Here is a 24,724-nt window from a genome sequence, read left to right as displayed (position 1 = left end):
CCGACTGGGTCACTGCTGTAATATAATCGTCAAACAGCAACTGGAGATCTAAAATCACCCCTCAGTTGCAAACTCTGGTAACTAATGGCAGATATACTCCCTCAGTCAAAGAAACTGATATTACCTCCGCCATATCTTCCGGCTGCTTCCCCCAACCTACTTATCGTCACTTCAGTCACTCTGGGTAGAGCTTGAGCCATCTCAGGGTCATTCATGACCCAGTCTTTACTAGACATTGGCTGAGGTACTGAACCACATTGTGTTAGTTAGGGCTGGTCTACACAGTGCCGGTAAAGATGCTAGAGGGGTGTAATTTTAAAGCTCTTAAACATTTTGTGCTCTAACTGCCCAGTGTAGACCCTGCTGGCGTAAACTCAAAGGTATCCAGTTAACGTGACCGTAGTCTCACAGGTGTGGTTGCCTACAGCAGTGCTTCTCAAAGTCGGGCTGCCGCTTGTTCAGGGAAAGCCCCTGGCAGTCCGGGCCAGTTTGTTTACCTGCCGCATCCGCAGGTTTGGCCGATCGCGGCTCCCACTGGCTGCGGTTCGCTGCTCCAGGCCAATGGGGGCTGCGGGAAGCGGCACGGGCCGAGGGATGTGCTGGTCGCCCTTCCCGCAGCCCCCATTGGCCTGGAGCAATGAACCACAGCCAGTGAGAGCCGCGATCGGCCAAACCTGTGGACGCAGCAGGTAAACAAACCGGCCCGGGGCTTTCCCTGAACAAGCGGCGAACCAGCTTTGAGAAGCACTACAGGACTATGTTCACGTGAAGTAGGTACTTTTCAGAGCATGCCAGCAGGGTCTACACAGGGCAATTAAAGCACAACCCTTAGAGCACTTTACAAGTCACACTCCTCTGGTGTGCTATGCCACGTAGACAAGCCCTCAAATGCCCAGTAGGTGCTTAAATATGGATTTATGTACCTAACTTTAGGCATTCACATTTGAAAATTTTGGCCTAAACATTTGAGAGACAGAAGGGCTTAGCACACAAGGGTCCTCTCACTATGGGTCTGTGTCAGAGTCACCGTCCCTTCGGCCAAGGAAGGTTGAATGTGGCCACCTTGAGAGCTCATGAAGCCCATTCTTCGGTTGGCTGGAGGGAGTTACACAACCTGCTACGTTTCCTTTACAGTGTTCCCACCATCTGCCTGGGCACGTAAGGGAGAGCGCCTGGGCATGTAAGGGTATGTCTACACTGCAATTTAATGCCTGTGGCTGGCCTGTATCAGCTGACTTGAGCCACGGGGCTGTTTAATTGCAGGGTAGATGTCTGAGCTCAGGCTGGAGCCCAGGCTCTCCCAAACTTTTGTAGCAGTCTTTCAAGTGAAATTCATCTCCTTTTATTGCACATACTGTATATACACAAATTGGGGCAGATCATGCTGCAGCAAAGAACTTCTTATACTGCATTGATTGGGTAGCAATATAGTACATTATCAGCAATACATGCATAAAGTCTTCTTTTCAGTCTGGTCACTGAGAGGAATTTAATGCACAGATATGACGATTTCACTGAAAACTTCCATGCTAGAATGACATCATTTGACTGAAAATGAAAACTTGTTCATTGTAATTGGATAATGGGGGTTAAGGGGAGAACCATCAATATATATTATTTAGATACAACTCCAGGCATTCACTTTATCAGACAGAACATATTTCAATTCATTTTGCTGGCTCGGTCTGGGACATTCACAGAAATAATTGGCAATCCATTGCCCTGCTGCACTTAAACCCCTTGTCTGCAAACATGATGCAAAGTGAAGGTGGTTGAGGTTTCATAAAAATGAAGCATGCAGTGTGACAGACCCATCTGTGCCAGCTTTATAAAACAAAGTGCCCAATTTTATCATCATTGCCTTTTGTTCTGCACAGTGCTATTCATGTGATTGTTTTATGAATGCTTGCTGGTAGAGTCTGTAAGCCTCACTTTATCTAACTGCTTCATCTACTGTGCTCCATGTTCTCAGCGGTTCTTGCTTCCCCCACTTCCCCCTGCCTTTTTTTATATCCAACTCTTCTCCGCAAAAATTTTGACTTAGAACCCCTTAGCAAGATTACCGAGTTCTGGGCTCAAACACTAAAGTGATTTGGTTTTGAATTACAGATCAAAAGTAAACTGCAAAGAAGCATTTAATAAGGTAGAAGAAGCAAGGGTATGGCTTATTTAATTCCCAGAACCCAGAACCTGTAATGATTTTATTATAGTGGTGTCAGTTTTCATTATTTTCATGAATGGGTATTCCCTGATTGATGCACAATATTTGCATCTGATGAACCAACGAGTTTAAACATGGTTTGTTTTAATGGTTTGTGAATTTGCATTCAAATTCATCAGAAGTAATTTTATTTGAAATCACACAGGTCTAAATGCAGTTGTTGTAAATGCATTTGGGTTGAAAGGCCAGGATCAGCCCATTAATCTACAGATCTACAGTATGATGTTTGTTGTTTTGGGGAGGGGGAAGGTTGAAGGGAGTGGTGTTCTTTGTGGTAAATTGGCCAGAGCATCCAAGCATAGGCTTTTCATTATCGAATGAATGGAGAATACCAAGGGAGGTTGGCCATAGCTTGAGTGTGTCTGCTGATCACAGCTGTGGCAGTATTGCAGTGGGGAAAGGCAGTGGCTCAGGTAAGCAGGTCTCAAACCATTTAGGGCTGTATAGGTTAAAAGCAGCAGTTTATATTCTACCTGTAAATTACCAGTCTATGCAGATCATGGAGCAGCACTGTTACATGCTTTCTTGGTATGTATCTGCACTTGACAAGCAAACAGCCACATTCTGTATTAACTGCAATTTCCAGTGGTCTCACATCCAAAAGAAACTGCATAGGAATATTTGGTGGGAAGAGAGGAGGAAGGATATTTTACAGCCAATAGTGCTCCTCATTCCAGGATTCTGAATGCCTGCTGAGTGTTATGTATGGACTTCTTTTGGTGCTTACAGGACCATTTTCATTTCCATGAAGGTCAATATGTTGAACAGATTCAATTACCTTAACATCTTTCATTTGGCATCATAGTAAACAGCGCAGTTACCTAATCTGAAGGCGCAAATACCCAGTTTTGTGAGTGCAAAATTAGAGGAGGCTTTTGACGCTTTGGCCCCTTGCCCTACTTGCGTGACATGACATTTTCCACATTGCTATATACTCTTCTTAAATGTAGCAGTATACGTTACACAGGAATTGGACAAATTCACATTACTAAATAAGTCTGTGTAATTTACTTTAACCCTTTTAAAAAGAATAAGCCTTTAATCATTACTTAGAATTCACATGGAATTGAATAGATGTATTTACAGGGTATTCATGCAGTCACTCCACATGCTTAGGGCCAGGTTCTCTAGTCTGGATAAGCTGTACTTGGCTCAAGGCAAAAGTTACTTTATGCCACCTTTGTGGTTTCCTCACTCTGGAACCAGTCAGGGCTGGCCTATCTCCTTGCTTAAGTTAAGCAGCCTCAGCTACCAGTTTGATATGCCCCAGGCTGGGTACTGTTTGAGGCCCCAGTTAAAATAAATAATGAAACCCCTGTTTAGCTATCAATGTAAGCATATACTTAAGTCCCATTGAAGTCAGTGGGACTTAAGCACATGCCTAAAGTTAAGCCCTTTCTTAAGTGCTTTGTCTGAAAAGGGATGGACTTCTGAATTGGGGCTTGAAAGTCTTTACCACCTGACTTGGTTGACTTGGACTATTTCTTAGTCAACTTGTGTCCACCTCACAGAATTTGGTAGTCACACAGATGGTGTCAGTGGACACACTGGGTATTGCATTCTGAGCAGAGATGCCTATTAATTCAGGCATATATGAACATTGAACTACTCTCTCTTCATGAAAACAGGATTGGGTCATGGGCAGGACATTATCGGGAAAAATGCATGGATGCTTCTGATGCTCTACTTGTCCAGTGGATAACTGGAGTACTTCAGTTTCTAGGGCTGACAATCTGGCTCCTTTGAGAAAGGATGGTCTTATGGTTAAGACACTGGACTGGGACTCGGTAGCCCTGGTTCTCTTGTCTCTAATACTTCCTGTGTAGCTGTGGGCAAATCAGCTGGGCAAGACACCCTTTCTATATCTCAGTTCCCCGTTTGTAAAAGGAGGATTATATTGCTTTCATATCTGACAGGATATTGACTGGGATTTGCATTGACAGTATGGTGAAACGAGCTGTATAACTAGATAAATGCCACTATTATTTTAAAATGCACAGATTTTAGTTGCAAGTGCATATGCTTAGCACCTCTGAAAAGCAGGCCAGGTTTTTTTTAGATGCTAAATCTGTATTTAGGAGCCTCGTTTTAGGTACACAGGTATTAAAATTTTAGAATAAAACTATATTCTGTTGTGAGAGCAACACCTGGGCACTGTGATATGTTAGAGATAAAATTACTAGACTTAAAACTGGATTTCCTTGGACTTGTCATCTTAGGTTACCAGTACAGTCTAAGTTACTTCTGTGTAAATGTCTGCTTGTGTAATTTCCTTTTTACTTTTTATAAAGAAATGTTATATGTCATTGAGATAACAGTTCCTTTAGAATCGTCCTGATTTCAATGGAAGTATCTGAGAGAATGCCTGGGGTGTTTTAAGGTTGCTTAAAGGTACATAGAAGTACGCCAAGCCCTGGTGAACCTCAACAAATTTTGAAGTACTGCAATATGCATAGAAAGTATAGTTCTATAAGCATAGAAAGTATAGTTATGAAATCTCCACGTAACCCAAGGCTAGTATTCATAATGGTTGCTTCAGAGCTGTGATGTCAATGTATGCTCAGAAAGGCTTTAATCTATAGATGATTGGTGTGACACACTACAGTGGCTCCTTTTGTGCATTTTGTCCATCTGTACTTGGACTTAGGAAAGGACTAATTCACAGAACCGCACATACCCTAGAAGACAACATTACTAAAATGCCTCCTAATTATTTTATGAACTGTAGTTACCATGCTAGGACAGCAGTTGCTTTTTGTGAGTAAAATAGTGTATTGCTTTAAATTTAAGAATGAAAACAATTAAAAGGTAGCTGTAGGTAAATTATAAACGAAAGTGCTACAATCATGTTTGGTTTTTTTAAACAAAGCTGATTTTCAGTTTGAAGGAGGCAAAAAAAGACACAAACTAGAAGACTTTAACATGAATGTTAGTGAGAGCTGTTGATTTGTCAGCGCTTCAGAAAATCAGGTCACTTATTTTTTTAAATCTTGTCTATTTTTTTAGCACTAGTTTTAGAAATGTTTAGGCAACTGTATACATTTTCCTCTAAGGCCTTATCTGTTACACTGGAAAATTCTGTACCATATTCCAGCAACAGTTCCACATGTTTTCATAACATGGCAGTAAAAACACCTGAGGCCTTCATACATTACCACTAGCAATGTAGCTTGCACTGGTATAGCTGCACCAGCGTTGGGGTGTGATTACACTAGGCAACACTCTAAGGGTAGGTTTAGACTAGGAAAATAGGTGGTGTTTTACAATATGCTAGCTAAAATGCTTTAATTAACATGTTTTTAAGCACTAGTTAATGCCTAGTATAGACAGGGTTTGACATCTTTACACAGCACTATCCAGGGCCGCCCAGAGGATTCAGGGGGCCTGGGGTCTTCGGCGGTGGGGATCCCCGCTTTGGCGGTAATTCGGCGGTGGGGATCCCCGCTTTGGCGGTAATTCGGCGGTGGGGGGTCCTTCCGCCCCCACCGCCGAAGACCCGGAGCAGAAGAAGCTCCGGAGACCTGGGCCCCACGAGAGTTTTCTGGGGCCCCTGGAGCGAGTGAAGGACCCCGTTCCAGGGGCCCCGAAAAAATCTCGTGGGGGCCCCTGCGGGGCCCGGAGCCTGGGGCAAATTGCCTCACTTGCCCCACCCCCCCGCAGGCAGGCCCTGGCACTATCTACACTGGGAGCTAAGTGGTGTTTAAAAATGGATAATTAAAACATGTTTGCTAATAAATGTTAAAATGCTACCTATCTTCCTAGTTTAGATAGGCCCTAGAAAGGGAAATTGTAACAAAGGGTCAGTGAAGTGACATGACATCGGTGGCAAGGGTTGCTCACCAATGAATGCTTGAATGAGGGTCTTGTCCAGGTGACTGGCAGCCATTCCAAATTCTTTGTCATGTGAGGAAGCAAGGCAGTTAGGCACCATGTTCAAAGGGAATGCTTTAGTTCAGAAGTACACTGATGACAAGAGTTAATTGGGTAGTTACTGAACAATAACTTGCCTTGTTTCACAGGAATTTTATAGAACTACTCTAGAAGCAGTGATAACTCAGATTAAATCATCTCCTAGCTGCTGTGCAGTAAATTCATACCACCACAGGAATAGTCCCATACTGGCAGCTGGAAGGTCTAGATAACCTAATGGGCCTTCTCTAGCTCTGATTTCCATTATTCATTCTGTTCACATTTTCCTTCAGCTATTCAACTTGAATTCTTTAGTCTCTCTGTCAAATCCGATTGTGCTCACTCTCTGTAGGGAGGGAAAATAATCCCCATCTCTCCTTAGGGTTTACACCCTTCAAAAACTGTAGACTCTTATCATGTCTGCATGACCCTCAGTCATCGCTTTGCTACAATACATATATTTAGATCTTTTAACCTTTCCATGTAAGTCATCCCTCTAATTATTTTTCTGCTCATTTCTGAAAACTTGTCTCCAGTTTGTCCATATCTTTTTAGTAAAGAGAGGTGCTGAGAAATGAGTAGTATATTTGTAGTTGTACTAGACCTGTATAGAGTGGACTTATTAATGATCTGCTATGTGACATGATGTCTTTGGGTATTTAATCCAAAACTGCACTGCCTTTTTGCTGTCGTATCATTGTACAAACTAAAGTCTAATTTGCTGTCCACTATCACACTTAGGTCTCTTTCAGCTTTAGAGTTTTCAAGGTTTTTTTGTTCTTTTGTTTTTGTCCCCTTCCAACTGAATATCTATGTTTCAGATTTATTTTTCCCACATGTATTAGTTTGCATTGTTGCAAACTGAATATCACGTTGTTATTTTATACTCCTGTTTCTAATTTATTTAGGTTCCTTCTGTGTCCTTATTGGTGTTGGTGATTCCTCCTAGTTTAGTATAATCTGTGAACTCCTCTTCTAGGGCATTTAGTGGCCACTGTATCAATAGCACAGAAAAAAATATTATAAAGTCCTACCAAATCGTCAGTAGACCGGTCAATCAGATTAACAACATTTTCCCTGAAGGCTGCCAAGAAACTCACTGTTTTCATCCATCTCCAACAGCTGCCCCTTTAAGATCTCACTTCATCTCATGTGGAGCCATATACCTATTCAGGAGACAACTGCACTACCAGTGGATCCAGCATATTGGTTACATATGCAAAGTCAAAGGCTTCATCCTTTTTTCAAATCGTAGGGTAGTATCAACTTTGGCTGTCAGACTGGATGATCGTACTGGTGCTTTCTGGCTTTAAAATCTATAAATCATAAATGTATTGGCCACAGGCCTTGCACTGAGCACCCTCAAGACAAAGAACTGGATCCTTGTTCATAGGCACACTTTGTTTCTGGGAATTGTTGCAAGGTAAAATCAAAGGAATCAAGATTCAACATCTCACCCTTTGTTTTCACCTATTATAGTAATTAGTGTGTGATGTCATTCTTTTTCTTGCCTTGTCTTCCCTCACCCACTACTACAGAAACAGAGTCCTGATAAAATCAATTCTCCCCAGCATGTGGAAGCATCAAAGGGACACATCTACTGCATCTGGTATGCAAGTGAAGAACCCCCAGCCCAGGCTGTAATGTTTATCCTAACTAGCAACCTTCCACCAAACCTGAAATACCTTTTCCCAACACTCACCTACAACATAGTTCCTTCTTCCCCACAGATCACCTCTAACTGTATGGATGCTCTCGCCAGTGCAATGTTGGTGAAGTCTGTAAAGCAGAATGACCGTCACTATACACTCCTCTCTTCAAATAATTTGAATATTTGAAACAAGACAGTTTGCCTAACTAAATAATGCTTTAAATTGCTATTTATTTCTAGTACAATCCATCCTTTAAACGCCTGACACTGTGCATTCTGAGGAGTCCTGTCCTTGAAGTTACTACAGAGCACAATGATCAAAACTTATTGCTGATGTTTTGTTAGCATTTACTGGTAACATCTTGGCAGAGGGTGACCTCTAGTACTGTCTCTAAACATTTTCAATTTACAGACTCAAGTATTTTTGCTGTCTTTGTCTCTCATTCTTTTGAAGAGGTCAGCCCTTTATGAATTTGCCACAAGAAAGAAGTTCAAAATGCCCTATAGATATAACCAGCTTAATAGGAATATAGCTGTGATGAACACATAACATACGATTCATTTTAATATTTATAGAAGAAATTCACATTGTTTTAAGTGTACACAAGCAGCTGCTGTCATTTGGCTATGAGCAGATGTTAGACCTCCGAAAGCTTCTCTGATAATTAAAATACTAACAGCTAGTGTTTTACCCCAGCTGCAGGTTCTGTTTACTGTAAATTTGATTTTAATGGTGCCTCTGTGCAGTTATTGAATAGCGGTTTGTTTTCTATCATACATGCAAAAGTGTCTACAATGAAGACAAATGGGTTATTTCCTGTAATTTCCTCTGGAAAGATATGACAATACTCTGTAACATAGTTGCATTTATAAATGAAACACAAATATGACTACCAAGTAATAAGTGATAGTTTCTGTTGCCTTACCTAGAAGAAAATAATTAGGGAAACTTATTGTTCTATTTAGCACCAAACAGTATCACCTAAAGCTGCTGTGCTTTTCAAGTGTGTCAAGAAGCACCCTCAAGCAATGAACAGGTGTTCCTTTTTTACTGAATGAGTGTGCAAATCAAAAGAAATAAAATCAATAATACTTATTTTTCAGAGGTCTGCTAGAGTAATATACTGTCCTTTGTATCATTTAATTTTAAAAGTATACCAATTCTTTTGAGATGTTTAATGTTAGGTATCCTGTGTGTCAGTTCATTTTCGAGTTACATACATGTGCATCAAATACTAGAAGAGGCTACTCAGTCTTGAGAATTCTTAATCCCCTGGGCCAACATGACACATGGTGCAAGCTACGTGGTTAGTCCCTTTGGCGGTTGAGACTAACCAACGCAGTAAGCACTCACGTTGGCTATGTCTACACTGTGCACCTTACAACAGTGCGGCTGTGCCACTACAGCCACATTGTAAGGCACACAGTGGAGCTGCTCTTTGTCACCGGGAGAGAGCTCTCCCGGTGACAAAATAAAACCACCCCCAACAAGGGGCAGTAGCTTCGTCGCCGGGAGCACGGTTCCCACCAACATATTGTTGTCCACACCAGTGCTTTTCGTCACTAAAACTTTTGTCGTTCGGGGAGGTGCGGGGGGGGGGGGGTTATCACACCCCTGTGCAACAAAAGTTTTAACAACGAAAGTGCAGTGTAGACATAGCCTTTGATAAATAAAAGATTGCAAGACCGGGGTCAAAGTGTGTATATACTTGAAAACCATAAAACCCTGTTGAGATACTAATGATCAATGGTGATCCATAACTTTGTGTTATGAAATAAATAAGATCTGGAATTAGCTCTATAAAAAAATCTGGATGGATTTTCCAGTCACTTGATACCTAACCACGGGATAGAAATTATAGTGCTTTTATACTTTTGATGCTGCCTGACATGCTGTCTGTGTCCAAGAAATATAGTCCTCCAATTTGGCCAAGCATATCTGGTACATCCTGAAGTTTGGATTATGGTTTAAAAGTGCTGTTGAGACAAATGCACTTTCCAGCTGCAGTGAAGGGGTTGAAGTAGAAAAACTAGATAACCTCTATGTCCCTTGTTCCCATACTGTGGCTAGTGCAGCACTGGGAGGCAGTCTGCAAAGAACTGGCTGTGCTGGCCCTCTTCTTTGTTTCCAGCTGCTAAATTGCATCGGAAGAGCTAGCAAACTACACTGCGTACTCCCCTAATATTACTTTCCCATATAGGCAATTGCTGAAGTTGCCACAAGAATGTTATATGATCACAAATCCAAGTGGAGAAGATAACTTGCAAAATCACAAATGGGTGAGAGTTGGTTTGTTTAATCTGGGAATAGTAGGAAAGGTGGTCCACAAGACATCTCAATTATTTTGTGGCCTACGTTATGTGAGATTCTGGTTTTGGAACAGTATATTCCTGTCATGATCAGTGGAGGTTTTTTGTGCATAATTGCCATTGTTTAGATCAGAGTGTGCAGGTTTAAAGATGATGTGTAAAGGATTTTTAATTAAAAAATTGGGTGTGTGTCCGTATTGTTTTGTAATGTAGAAAGATCTGAAAGGTTGGTTTTGTTCTGTTTTTCCAAAAGTGTTTTTGGTCTCTCCTAAGTTTGGTGAAGAACATCAAAGGGGCGTCAAGAGATGTGTACGATTAGCTCTCAGCCTTTAAGTGTAGGGACAGAGATTTTAGAACTTTAACAAAGAAAGCCTTTTCCCAAGGGTAAAGTAGGCACTGGAGGTAAACAAAGCCAAACACAAAACAAAGTGTTTAAACAATCTGACTAAAAATCCCTTCTCTTCTGAATTGCTCAGCTCTTAGTCTTTGGCTCGCATTGCACTAGTTTCTTAATTGCCATAGATCCTTCCGAGATAGATAAGACATAAAAATACAAGCAGGAAACTCCATCCCCATTTAATTTATGAACTTAAAAAAACAGTTCAGGCAGAGTCCTTATACACTTTAAAGTAGCAGGGAGGGCATGCTCTACTTTCTAAGCCACTTTTAAGGTTAAAACATCATCCTGTACTCAAGCAATTCTTGTGAGAACTTGAAATATCTAAGCACAATAGAGCGGGTTGAGGGGAAAACTAGAAGCCTTGGAGGATATTTTGAGTCTCAACCTTAAGCACAAGTTTTGCTTTTTAGGTTTAAATTGATTTCTTAATATTATTTGAAATTTGTTTTTGTTATTTAATTATCTTTTATGGTTAAAAAAAAAGTGGAAAAAATCTCATAACACTTGTATTGTATGAGTTTTAAATTCTTTGATTATATTTTTATGTTTCTTATGGAGTTGGTATGGCCCACTGTATAGGGACTTATTTGGACTATGTTACAGGTATATACTGTCTTCCTGAACATAATAGCTTCTGCAAAGCCATTTTGGTTTATTATGTTCACACATATTTACACAGATTACAAATACTTTGGTTTAACCCACATTGTAAATTTTAATTTAGGCATACGGAATCTTCATGCCAGTACACTGTAATGGCTCCTGTATGGAAGGTTATGTAACACGTTCTTACCAATTTACATCATTTCATATCCGTGAAGCAATTAATATGAATACTAATATTTAAAGTGACAAAAATAGTGTCTGCTGATGTGCATTAACAGAGTTTCAAATGATAACCATTAGGAATATGTTTAATTAGTTTCTTTATTTCCTAAATATCCTAAATATAGGATATAAAGGCCAAAATGTTGACCAGTTGCCTAAAGCTACCTAAGTTTACCTAAGTCCATGTTTAGATGGCTCAATAAAAATGTCCAGATTTTCAGAGATGCTGAACACCTGCACTTCCCTTCAATGGGAGCTTCTCAGCAGCACTTTCAGGCCTCTTTTATTAAGTTGCCTAACTTTAGGCACTCAGGTGTGACAACGTTGGCTCATATGTCTCTCTTGAACCATAGGCCTACAAAAGAATAAAGAGAACTGGGTTTGTATTTAAAGAGCAGAGATAGGCATCTGTGAAAAATCAAGCCAAACCAATTTTTGTTTTTAATCTTCAGAAATGGGGCACCACACACCAATTCGTACACTGCGTTTAAATGAATGAAAATAGTGGTTTACAGAGAAAATGTTTTTATTGTTGTGAGCATGCATCAATACACAGTACATCAAGAACCTGATATATCTCCTATTAAAGTCAGTGGGAGACGTCCTCTGGACTTTTAGGGGAGTTTGATCAGCCCTAAATTATTCAAGCTTGCCTTTGAATAGTTGATATACCATATCATACAATATATTGTACTAACATTTAGACAATTATTGTCTAAAAAAGGAACCAATTATTATTGCAGTTATTGATATTGATTTGACTTGCAAAACTATTGGTGATGGCTGTTGTAGAGTTAATTCATTTATCTTTTAATATTTCTGAAAGGTTGTATTTCATTGAATATCATGGAATTTTACTGGATTTCACGTGAGAAATGTCACATTTTTTTATGTTAAAAAGTAGTTCTGACTTCTTAGCATTCTTGAATAATATGGTTTCATTTAAATATTTGTATTTGTGGATAAAGCGTACCTTGAAATTGAAGTACACAAAAATGAGCCATTGTTGAATATAATGCTCCATATCAGCCCTCACAAAAGTTTAAAAGTATCAGGAAAAATAACTCTATAAGTTACAATACAAACACAGATAATTTCCATTATCATAACAAGCCAGCCCATTATTTCATTTACAATTTAATACCTCGTTTTTAGTGAGTGCATTGTGAAGGGTAGGTTAGGCTTAATGTCACTGTGTAAAACCACTTAATACAACTTTTGGAAAAGGCTTAGAAATCTAAAGGAACGCCCATTAAGAGCAAAGTTGTGGTTTACATACAATATTAGCACAGACTTTCCTAACACATTACGCATTTCTTTCTGAGACAAGTCTCTTTAATGCCATCTTTATCTGCTACACGATGCATGAAATCTACTTTCTGCTTTAGAACTGCAAATGACCCTTGACCCCTTTAGTAGAGACACAATGTGACCTTTCTATTGTCATCAGTTTTCATTCTCTTGAAAATTCTATGAATTTTTATTACAAGTTTTTTTAAACCAAGCTGAGGCTTCAACAAATTACTTGACACAGATGAGATGAAGTTGTTGAAGTAGTGTTAGATAAGTTTTACAGCCAGCATGTGTGCTGCTGAACAGTACAAAGCCAGTGTCCTACAATGTCATACACCAGTAACTGCTGAGCCTACTATTGGATAAATACATCATTTTATGGAACATTGATTGTTCTATAAACCCAATGGAGTATTATGCTCTATGATCAAACCATTTAGATTGTGTGTAGAGCACAGAAAATGCCATATTCAGGATGGTACTAAAAGTGCCATTTGTGTATTTTATGGATGTCATTACGGGGGAAACTTCTCTCTGTAGGCCCTGTTTACTGCAAAATTTTTTAGTCTGTAATGACATTTTTCATTCACAACGTATGCCTTCAAGAGAGGGGCCCTTGTTTTATTTGTTTCATTCGAGTTTACTGCACAAATCCTGTACATTTTAATTAAATGTAAGCTTAACAAAAGAATAAGATATTTATTCTGTGGGGAAAAATGATGACAGTAACAAAAGAGTAACACACACACAAAAGAAAGAAGTCAGGTATTGAATAAAAGAAAAAAAAAAGCACTAAACCCTATTTGTAGTTTCCCAAACACATATTAAACATGAAAGCCTATCTTTTAGCCATATTTGGGGGAGTGTGTGCTCTCTGAAAATTAAAATAACCTGGAAATATGGATTTAATGTCTAAAATCTTGACATTTTCAAATAAAAAAATAACAATCCCTGAGGATGCCAGTTGATAAATAATGTCTCTGTTAAAATGACAGGCTTCTTGGAAAGAAACCACTTCTCTGAGTATTGCACCCCTACATATGAAACACCTCTTTGCAATTTTTTATGGATAGGAGCTCTTGCATCATTGTGTTTTGTCCTTTGAATGTTTATTTGCGTATCTTTTCAATTTGTAATGATATACTATCAGCAGCAAGTGTAGTTTTCCTAATATTAATGTACGTTTGTATTTTAGCCTGTGTTTGGCACGACAATCAACACTTTCCCTCCCCCCATTCCTTTTTTGCTTTTAGTAACAAGTGACTTGCTGCTTGATACAGTCAAGTCATGCGACATTTTCATTACACAATGTAAAAATATTATGTTGAATAGCAGTGCCCATTATACAGTTGTATTGTCCCAAAGTCATAGTAGCAACTAATCCTTAAAACATACTGTTTCCTAAATATCTCCCCTCTTTGGCTCTTCATTTTCAAAACAAAGAAAACCTATAAAGTATACAATTCGTATGTACCATGAAGATCACTAAAATTGAAGTTGATGTTCCCAGTAAATTCTTGATCATAGTCCAGTTAAAATTTAAAGTTGCAGTGGAGAGTCACATTAGTTTAAATGACACTTGAACTTCTACATAGCTCAACATTAATTCATTATAGTTGAAATAGAAGAATCTTCAGTGGGTGAATCTTTTACAATCTGATTGAGGCTGTTACATTTTATAGGAGCCATTTTTCAAAGCAGTACTGACAGCACTCGAAGTTATTAAATTGCTGAATCAAAAGATGGACCTGCAATCGCATTTATGAACTGTGATGGAATAGCTGGGGTTGCACCAAGCTGAGGTTAAGATGTTGGTGTAGTTAAGCTTCATCACACCCCTTTGTGACAGCAGTATTTACCCATGTAGTTTACTTTAATGGTCAGGAAGTGGCTTAACTCACCTCTGGATTCAAATAGATTAAGTAAGCAGTCAGAATGGCGTAATTATCAGTGCTGCAAGGAATTCACTGGATAACTCTACACCCAAGAGACTTCCCATTGAATTGCAGAGTAAAGACTGGAGTTGCATAGATTCACAGATACAGCATTTATTTTAGAGGCTAAGAACAAGATGCATTTCTTTTTCTTTCCGACCCCGCAAACAGGACCTTTCCCTAAGTGTGATGACAGGATGATCTCTACTGTACCTAAATTACCTTTTTCTGAAGGTAATGATGGTGTGGTTTCTGCTATATCCAATGAATACTTATGATTTGTAGATTTAGTTTGATTTCTTGCCATATCACTGCAAGACCCATCTTGTGTCATGTCAACAAAGAAGACTCCTGAGAGAATTAATTAATCCTCTGTGATTATGAAACATGGACATGTTAAGATTATTTTGATAATTATCCTTTGATACTGATTTCTGCCTCCTATTTTTTCTCTTGTTTGGGGGTCTTGTGTATGTCATTGCCCACTGAGAGAAAAACATAACAGGATAAATAACAGTGATACCAACATAGCTTATCCCTGCCAAAATTTAATTCAGTAGCATGTGCCAGATCAATCATGCAATATCATTTGGAAATACTTAACAGTTTAAGTTGTTAATTTTCCTTTCCAAAGATAACCATTAAAGCTCCCTCCTGCCTTGCAAGCTAAGATGAAGAAGCTTGTCTAATTCCAGTTTAGATTCTGAAGCTGAGCTGCAGTCGCTCAGTTTAACAAACTTCATGCATGTGTTCTGTAGTATAATTATCCAGACAAAGCTTAGAAGTTTTAAAAATGAATAGATCATCTACAGCCCAGTCTTTTGGGCACAAGTACTATCTTGATGTGTATGAGATCCTGGCTTGATCTTAACCTTAGTATTTCATGCTGTTGAGGCGTGGTGCTGCTGCAAGGTGCTAAGCACTTTGGCCCTGATCCAGCAAAGCACTTAAGCATGTGCTTAACTTTAAGAAATTATTCTCTATGACTTTAAGCACATGCTTCAGTGTTTTATGGGACTAGGACCAATGAGCTCAGCATTTCGGATGATTGAGCCCTCCAAGGCCAGATGAAGGAGCAACTTGCTTGGACTCTGAGGTGGGAAAGCAACTGTGCCATTCATTAGTACCTACTACTTACTGGCTCAAAGAATCAGCAACTGAAAGTGAAGGTCTACTCTGAAATGTAAAAATGATACCCTCCTGGACAACAGGCCTTGCGTGCATTGAGTCCTGGCTGCTCTCTTTTGTGACAAAAATAAGATTTTACTGCTTTTTTTGCACCTGTTAGCCCTGCACAGCCCACATAGCCAAGTGAGAGTGAGCTGGATGCTGTTCCATCTTCTGCATCCACAGAAGATCCAGTCAACTATACCTGTGCAATTGCACCGAAGGAAAGGGAGGCTGCACGGTATCAGTGAGGTTGTATTTTCAACACAGTGGGGTAACTGGGGCATCATTTGGTCTGCAGAACCTTTGTCATTGGTAGGGCCCTACCAAGTTCACAGTCCATTTTGGTCAACTTCATGGTCATAGGGTTTTAAAAATGCTGATGCTGCTCTGTGCCTACCTGAGACTTGCAGTTTGGGGGGCAATGCCAAATTATGCCAGTGTTAAAAAGTGATGAGGCATGGTCCCTGCCCCACCCCCTGTTCCGGCTCTGTTGGCAGGGTGAACCAGAGGGGGCTCCAGCTGCTAGTCCCAGCCAGGCTGGGGAGGGATGGGACTTCCTCTTCTCCTGCAGGGGTCAGTTCTGAAGTGGGTCAGACCCATCTCCAAGAACCTCCCTCAGCTGGATGAAACTCCATGGCTGCTCCCTATATAGCGACCCCTTCCCCCCGTGGCTGAGGAGTGATGGGGGCAGAAATCAGGGCGAGGAGTGCGGAGCTTCCTGCAGCTGAGGGAGGTTCCCAGAGGTGGGTCTGACCTGGTCCAGGAATGGCCCATGCAGGAGAAGAGAAAGTCCCATCCCTCCACAGCCCTGCCAGAACTAGCAGCTGGAGCCTGGTGCACAGTATGAACCCTGGCTGGGGCACCCCCAGCCCTGCCCCTCCCCAGTGCAGATTTCATAGGGGAGACCAGATTTCTCGGTCTGGGACACATTTTTCACAGCCATGAATTTTTGGTAGGGCCCTAGTCATGGGTGATGAAGCATGAGAAGGACAAGAAGCTGCAATGGCTCTCAAAATCTGGGTTAGGTTTGCAGAGACAGTAGTTGGAAAAAAACATCTTTTGACTTGTAAATTGAGAAGCTTTTATATGAAAACAATCAGGAGACAATTCCCATGCTGGCATTTTTACGGCATACACTGTTCAGAGTGAGGCTATATGTTTTCTCCAACTAACTAGACGAATGAATAATATCAGTTAGGTGTGTCGGGGAAGGAATTGGGGTGGGGGAATGAGGAGGAAACTAACGCATCAAAACAAAGATAGGGCCTTTAATTTACCAAGAACACCAGAATACTGAAAAGGATATGTTGCACATTATCACACCCAGCTGTGCTTAATGTAATACAGGCAAATACAATTAATTACAAAAATAGCAGTACTACAGATACGTTTTTCTCATAAAGGTGTTAATGGTTTTTAATTGTATACTGTATTTGTATGCTGCTTAATACAGAATGTTTTAAAAGTAACAAATTCAGATTGTTAGTACTCTGCAGAATTGTTAACAGCAGCAATTATTTGGGTTCTATAAATAAATAATTGGAAAACATGCAAATTGGTTTTGTTCAATTGCATATTACACCTCTCTGCCAGGGAAATTTAAAAATTGCACTGAAAAGTTTTTTGTGTTTAAAATAGTGAACTACAAATATTTGCCATGATTCCCTATTAACAGACTTTTTTTATTTCCTAGGCATTGTATCCAAGTCCTACGAATGCCGACTGAAAGGTCAGGGAGCAACCTTTGTAGAGACCACCAGTCCTTTCACAGCAGCAGCCCTGGGAGAAGTTTCTCCAGTTAAAGAGAAGGCCCTTCGAAGTAACAGAAGACAATCCCAATCAGCTGAGCAAGTGCAGCAAGTTATCATTATTCAAGGATACGATGGTGACTTTGCAATTGATGCGTCCGTGGAAGAAACGGCAGCAGCTACCCTTCAGACTTTGGCAATGGCGGGTCAGGTGGCAAGGGTAGTGCATATTACGGAAGATGGGCAAGTTATAGCCACAAGTCAAAATGGTTCTCATATGAGTGGCCTGGTTCCAGGACAAATACTCACTGAGCAATTATCAGGTGGTGCGACACAAGTGGTAGTGGTAGAAGGCTCTGTGGAGGGAACTGATATGGAGGAGGCTGTCCCAATAGATGCAGTGTCTGACTCCGGTAGTGCTGTGGTGCAACAGATAATGAGACAGGAAATTTTAGATACATCAGAAGCTACAGTACATCCTCCAGAGTCGTCCTCAGCATTAGATGCCCTCCTTTGTGCTGTAACAGAGCTGGGTGAAGTGGAAAACAAAACTGGACTCCTCGACAGAACCAGGCCTAGTCACAAAGAGTTGTTACAAATGACAAATCAGGAGCAATCCAATAATCCTAATGACACTGAGACACAAGAAATACAGATGTTCCATGAAGTTCAAGGGACTCAGGAAGATATAGAACCGATGGAAGTAGTGACACAGGTCATTCACCCATCTACTATAATTGCATCTCAGGAGAGAGCTCAAGCTGCCTTCAAGAAAATGGTCCAAGGAGTACTACAGTTTGCAGTATGTGACACGGCTGCAGCAGACCAGCTGATGAAAGAAGGTGTCACTCAGGTCATTGTAAATGAGGAAGGAACGGTGCATATGGTGGCTAGAGAAGGCTCTCAAATAATAATGCAAGAAGCTGGTAGCCATGCACTCAGTGTCCAAAGTGAGCACATGGATTTAGTTGAGTCTGATGGAGAAATTTCACAGATCATTGTCACAGAAGAAATAGCTCAAGCCATGGTTCGGGATTCACATGGCAACTTCTCTGAAGGTCCGACCCATTACATTGTAACAGAATTACCACAAGATATACAGGATGAGACTGGTGTGTATTCACACACTGTGATAGAGACAGCTGAGTCTCAAGAGATTTTGGAAGCTGGTACTGCTATAAATGCTGAAGCCGCATCCCCCGATGGAACAGGAGAACAGTTAACTAGTATGGTCATTTATACAGAGAGTGGCTCCCAAGCAACAGTAATTCAGGGCCAGGGAGATAGTAATGAACTACAAGAAGCGTGAAGAATTGTTTCTTGGAAAATTAATAGACATGTGTAGGAACTTAATTTGTAAAACCTTCATAATATGATATTCCTCCATCCAGGTGCCAGCCTCACTGTGTGAGGTTAATGTCAGCTACTGGGAAGAGTATACAGAAAAGGTATTATCTTATTACAATGGACAGAAAGTTGACCTGAGTATGATTAACAGGCATAATATGATAAGAAAATGACTAAAGCTCCCCTTCCCTCACCCAAATGAGTCAGATATGATTCTGGTTTGGTTTGGATTATTTTGTGAGTTCAGGGTGATTTCCTGGTTTATGCCTTGTCTGACTGTTTTTGTGGTTATGCTAAACATAATTTTTTCACTTTACATATACATTTTGTGAGCAAAAAAATTAAAAAACCAAAATCACACCACATGTTAAAAATATGAGGTGACAGTTTGTAAGTAAAGTTGGATACTACAAGTGTTGTCCTGTCTTCTTCAAAGGCAGAAAGCCTGACATTTAGTTTTCTAAAGTCTTGCTCTAAAATGTCCCTGGTCAAAAACATCTCAGCATAATGACCCTTTCTAAATTTGTGTCTGAGAGAATCATTTTTCTTTAACCATAGTTAACTCTTTCATTGTTTTGCATTGGACCTTGAGCAAGAGAGACCTCTAAAATCTACACTTTAGAAAAGTCTTGATACATGTATTCAGAAAACTGTCTTGGTTTAGAAAAAGCTTAATGCCTGTTACTTGCAACTTAATTTCAAATATAAAAGTCCTGCATATGAAATGTGCATTTTGGGGGAAAAAATATTGTCACTGTCAATGTTTTGCTTTTCTTACAAATAGGGCTTCATATAAATACCATTTTGCAGTTCATTTTGTGAATGACTTTTTGAAATGTTAGGGATTTTTTTAATGAAAATTCTGACTTTGACATTAACAAGTAGAAAAAAGGTGACCTTGTATTTCTTGCTTAGACCAGAATGTCAATTATCTAGTTGTGGATACACTGCAACTGTTCAATGCAAGTTCATGTAGAAAAGATTTGTTTCCTGATACAACTGATTTTGTTTCTTTTAAAAAAGAAGTTGTAAAATATAAATTGGTAACGGGGTTTGGTTGGGATTTTGGGGGAGGATTCTTTCAAATAAAATGTTAACATTAAAAAGAAGCATCATGATTTTTAATATTAAGCAATAAACAACACTGGCATTCAGCAGCAGGAAATGAATGGTATCGGTTATGTCTGTGCATTTTCTCTTTCCCTTTCTTTGGCTAGATAGATAGATAAAGATAAAAGAATCTAATTTCTGAAGTGTGCCTCATGCATGCGTAATATAATTGTCTAAGTGTTTAGGGTATAAACCAAGCAGACTCTAGAGATAACTGCATTTCCTATCATGATTAATATCTTAAAATCATCAAGTGTAAGAAAGTTGGGGAGAGGTAAAACAATAGTTTCTTCTTGGAGCAGCTGTTTAAAAAATGTTTTTTCTGAGGGAATTGAATAGAAAAGGTGCCTCACTCTGAAGCTAGAAGATCCTGCTGGCTTTTCATTTCCCCCTCCCCCTCAGGCGTTAAGGTTGTATCTGTGTCAGACCCCCCAAAAAAGTAAATTTCAAGTTAGACACTGAGATTCATAATTAGCTGAGTTTGACTTGCTCATCTTTCTTAGAGGTGACAAGCTGTTCACTTACTCTTAAATACTGTCTTCAGCAAACAGTGACAGGATCAACTCCCGTTTGTTATCAGGATAAAGGTGACCTTTACAAAATGATGGCCCTCTGCAAGACTCTCACAGATGTTCAAAACCTGAATGTTTTTCAGTGGAAATATTTCTTCTTGATCATTTCTCCTGTTAACTGTAGCCTTTGGTCTTGCGGCTTGGATGCTAATTCTTAGCTGTGCTTAGTCCTGTATGGCTAACCTTTCTGCTGCAGTACAGGGTGTTGACACTGACATGCTGCAGTTTACCATTTGTGATTTATTTAGGATAAATATGTCTCAGGTGGCATTTAATCCTTCATAAAACCAGTGTAGCCTGCAGTGTCAAACCAGCAATCACATTGTTTGCACAATGAAAAGAGCAGACCTTTGCATAAAAAAAAAAAAAAAACCCTATGCAGGAGGTGTTTCTGGGCTTGAGAGTACTGGAAAGGATTCACTAGCCTACAGTGTGCTGTCATTACCTGGAAATCCAGGTTAACAATACTTCTCTCTTAGCTTACAAGCCGTTCAGGACAACTGTTTTTTTAAATGTGCACTTTCAAATTAATGTATTAGTGCCTTACAACTGTGGCATTGGAAATTAAGGGTGAAATTCATCCCAGTACATATAGTCCACACAGGACCCTACGCACCAACTCTGTCCCAATGTACAGGAGGGAAACAAGGTTTCTTGAGCTCACACAGGGTGTATGAACTGTGAGGATTTGGAAGTGGGATGGAGACAGTGGTACATCACCGGTGGTGCTGGAACAGTTTTTATAGTGGGGGTGCTGCTGGTGGAAACCATGTATTTGGGTTGTTATTACCACTTCACCTCCAGCACCTACATGTCACTCCATGAATCCTCCAGCCATTCCGCTCCCCCTCATCCCCAGAAGCATAGATGCAGTCGTAAAGAGACTATTCTAGCCCTGAGAAGTGGCCACAGAGCAATTGTGCTGCCACTGTATGGTCTTCAGGGAAGAATAATGCTTCTATCCATCCTCTTGCACCATCCTGGCTCGTGAAATTTGGCATGACATGTAGGGCTGAAGTGGTGTAAGGGCCCTCTAACCCTGCGGTAACTTTCACCTTTAGCAGAAGGTCTTGTGGGGTGGATCCTGCTTGTGAACAGTACCAAGTAACATTTAATTCTTAAGAGTGTATTTTTGTTGTTTGGCTTGAAGCACTTCAGATGGTTTTGTCTTGTGGTAAATCTTGGAGCTTTATGAAATCATTATGAGATCAGTTGTTAAAAATGCCATATTCATATATCACATCTGACACATTTCGTTCTCTTCTGACGTTATGGCTGCCAGCATTCTCCACTGGCTTGAATTTCTTTTTAATACTCATCTCAAATAATTGGTAGTGAAGTTGGATCATGTGAACTGTGAAGGTAATAAAAGCATTTAGAAAAGCATCAAGTTCCTGCACAAATAAACCAGAGAAAGGTGAGATGGCAAGGACTTTCCCCCAGCATCTTAGAGTTAAATATATACATACCTTCCAGGTCCGTGTCTCCTGAAGAATTCAAGCTCCATCTTTTGGGAGAAATGAGAGCTAAGAGATAGCTGGAAATTCTATTTAGAAAAATATTTCCTTTAACCAAAAAAACAAAAAAAGCTACATCCCATTCTGCCTGACTACCAGCTGCACCTCACCATGGAAGGTAGACAAACCAGAGCCAAGAGTTGATGTGCAGTACACACATGTGAATTGTGCATAATGCTGAAAGCACTGCTGTCATTTAGAAATGCTGCCGTAATACCACAAATGTTCACTGCGAGGTCCTAGAAGAAATATATTTGTGATCTTTATGGACAGTGGGTTCAGATTGTATAATCACTGTAGGAAATGCTACACAATGAATTTTTTTTGCCTGAGGCTGGGCCAGGACTGAACCTGAGCTAGCATGGAGGATTCCCCTTCAGGAAAGCATGGGGATTCAAGCGACTGGCCGAGTAGTACAAGGCAAACTTGTGCTGTTGGGGCAAACTTGTGCCCCAGTAAACAGCTTTGGGATGTGAGAGAGAGTCCAGCATTTCCAGCTCTGTAGATTTCCTGAGCATAAATGCAGTAAATAGAATAAAGAGCAGAGAAGGATGAGGAGAAAAGCCAGTCCTGAAATTTGAAACCAAGTTAGTTCTGCTGAGAGGATTAAGTAACAGAAAAGGGTCGTTAATTTGGCAAAATAAAAAAGAGCTGTGAGTTTTCACTTATTTTACTGTGCAATATTAGCCCATAATTTAAGATCGCACACGGTTCACTTAAACAGCCTACCCTGTTCCATCTTGTTGAAGAATACAATTCGTTTTCTACTCCTCTAGGGTGATATCATTTTATATGAAGAAAAAAGTTAGCTCAGATGGCAGTTATATGTTTCGGAAGCACCTTCTAATCAGGGATTGGTGATTCATTATTAGCTTCAGCAGGCGATCCATCTGACATGTAAGGGGAAAAAATTAGCAGCTGTCACTGCATGATGAGTTAATTTCCTGATAGGCCTGACACTGAAAAGCCATTTGGAGACATGGAGATGGCTGATGAGAAAACCTGGCGCTGCTTTATAATTGGAGAGAAAGAAAGGGCATAGAGACAGAGAGAGATGGGGGGAGGGACTCAGACTAATCTACAAGTGGGGATGAATGTTTGTATATTTACTAAATAGGCTGCTTCACAATAACCTGTATTACAGTGTATATATGCTGTGGCAGTTTAGTAATAAGGACTGGGTCCTCTCATTTCCTTGCTATGTGTGTGTCATTATTTTTAGTCATTTGTAATTAGTACACCAGACGGTTTTAGTCTTACTTCCATCGGTGCATGTGGTGTACAAGCATGTGATTGGGTTATTTTACGGTGACATTGAAACCTGACATTTTCATAGAAAGGGAAGACAATGAGGCTATCCTTTTAATGGTTCCCGCTGCAATTTTCTTAATTGCAGCTCAAGATTTCAATCAATCATACACATATAAACTTATTTGGAATAAATAATGCTAAAACTTTCAAGGGCGCAATTGAAATTGAAAGGATATTAAAAGATATCTATTTGAATGTATGTAGAAGATATTCTCTCTAAGAATATATGCAGATATACATGTATTCATCCCCTAGGTAAGACTATGTTAAAGAATGGTCATATGAGGCCAGATATGTCCCTGGTGTAACTCCACATGATTTAGCTCATAGATCTGAAACGGGGACGGCTTTTTTTCTTTCACAAGAATTAAATAAATCCATCATAAAGCTCTTAGCTCGAGAATAATTAATTTATTCCATGACTGCATGTTAGATACCTTTTAACAAATTCTTTCAAAATCACATAATTTTAACAGGATTTTCACTGTCAACAAAAGATAATTTGTATCCAGGATAAACATTATAGCCAAATGGGCTAGCCATTTACCAGTCTGTACCAATTTAGCATCTATTCGAGCCATCTCATGTTTATATTTGCATACTTCTTAAATTGGCAGACTGGCATTTAGGGGCAGGTGTAGGGACATGCACATGAAAAGGAGTCCATCACATAACTGAACTGTGATAAATTGGCACTAGTGGCATTGATTTGAGACATTGAACCAAGAAGTTATGATTATGTTCTGCAACGTCATAATGCCCTATACCATATCTGAAATATATTCCTGTCCTCTGGGAGGAACACGTTTAGTAGGGATATTCCAAATGGCCAATTGTAATGCAGCTCCCTGCCTGAGCGTTACAATTAACTGAGCTCCCAAGGATTGTGGGGGCTACGACTGGCTAGGAGAGCAAGCTGACAGAAAGCACTGGGAAGAGAAGATGGCTTTTCCACCATGCTTTGTAGTATCACCGTGTGTTGGTCCAACTTTGGGGAGCTCCAGCCATAGTACACTTAACTTGTATTCTGCTCCCAGTGCTTCCTTTCCGGAGGTGATTTAAGTAGACTTGGGAAACAGAAAAATTGATGACTGTTCTGTTGAACCCACTGCATCACATCATTCACTACCTGGAGTTTGAGGAGACTAAACTGCAGGCTCCTGCTCAAGGGCCAGAAGCATATGAGAGAGTCCTCAGGAGAGCTTCTTGGAGAACATGACACCCAGTCAGGTGAGTAACCCTTTATCTTTCCTTCCCAGCAAGTGGCCACCCAGGGGCCTGTGACCAGACAATGCAAGAGTGAAGTAGGAAGAAACTGAGGATTAGGAGGAACAATCTTTTGATTCTCAGCCAGAGCTTCAAAAAGGAGCCTCCTAGAACGCAAGCAATCAGGAACAGAGTTG

At 40.1% G+C, this 24,724-nt stretch overlaps 1 protein-coding gene across 1 annotated transcript in view; it reads left to right on the top strand.

The window, feature by feature from the left end:
- Positions 1 to 19,954, top strand: part of ZNF407 (zinc finger protein 407) — a 437,775-nt gene extending 417,821 nt beyond the window's left edge. Inside the window, exon 9 of the mRNA XM_039523295.1 lies at positions 17,410 to 19,954. Within this exon, the coding sequence (XP_039379229.1) occupies positions 17,410 to 18,773 (1,364 nt within the window). The 3' untranslated portion in view covers positions 18,774 to 19,954. The remainder of the gene's footprint in view (positions 1 to 17,409) is intronic.
- Positions 19,955 to 24,724: the final 4,770 nt, after the last annotated feature.

This window comes from Mauremys reevesii, linkage group 2, assembly GCF_016161935.1.
Source record: "Mauremys reevesii isolate NIE-2019 linkage group 2, ASM1616193v1, whole genome shotgun sequence".
In the NCBI taxonomy this organism is placed as follows: Eukaryota; Metazoa; Chordata; order Testudines; family Geoemydidae; genus Mauremys; species Mauremys reevesii.
This window is presented reverse-complemented; position numbering and strand designations above follow the sequence as displayed.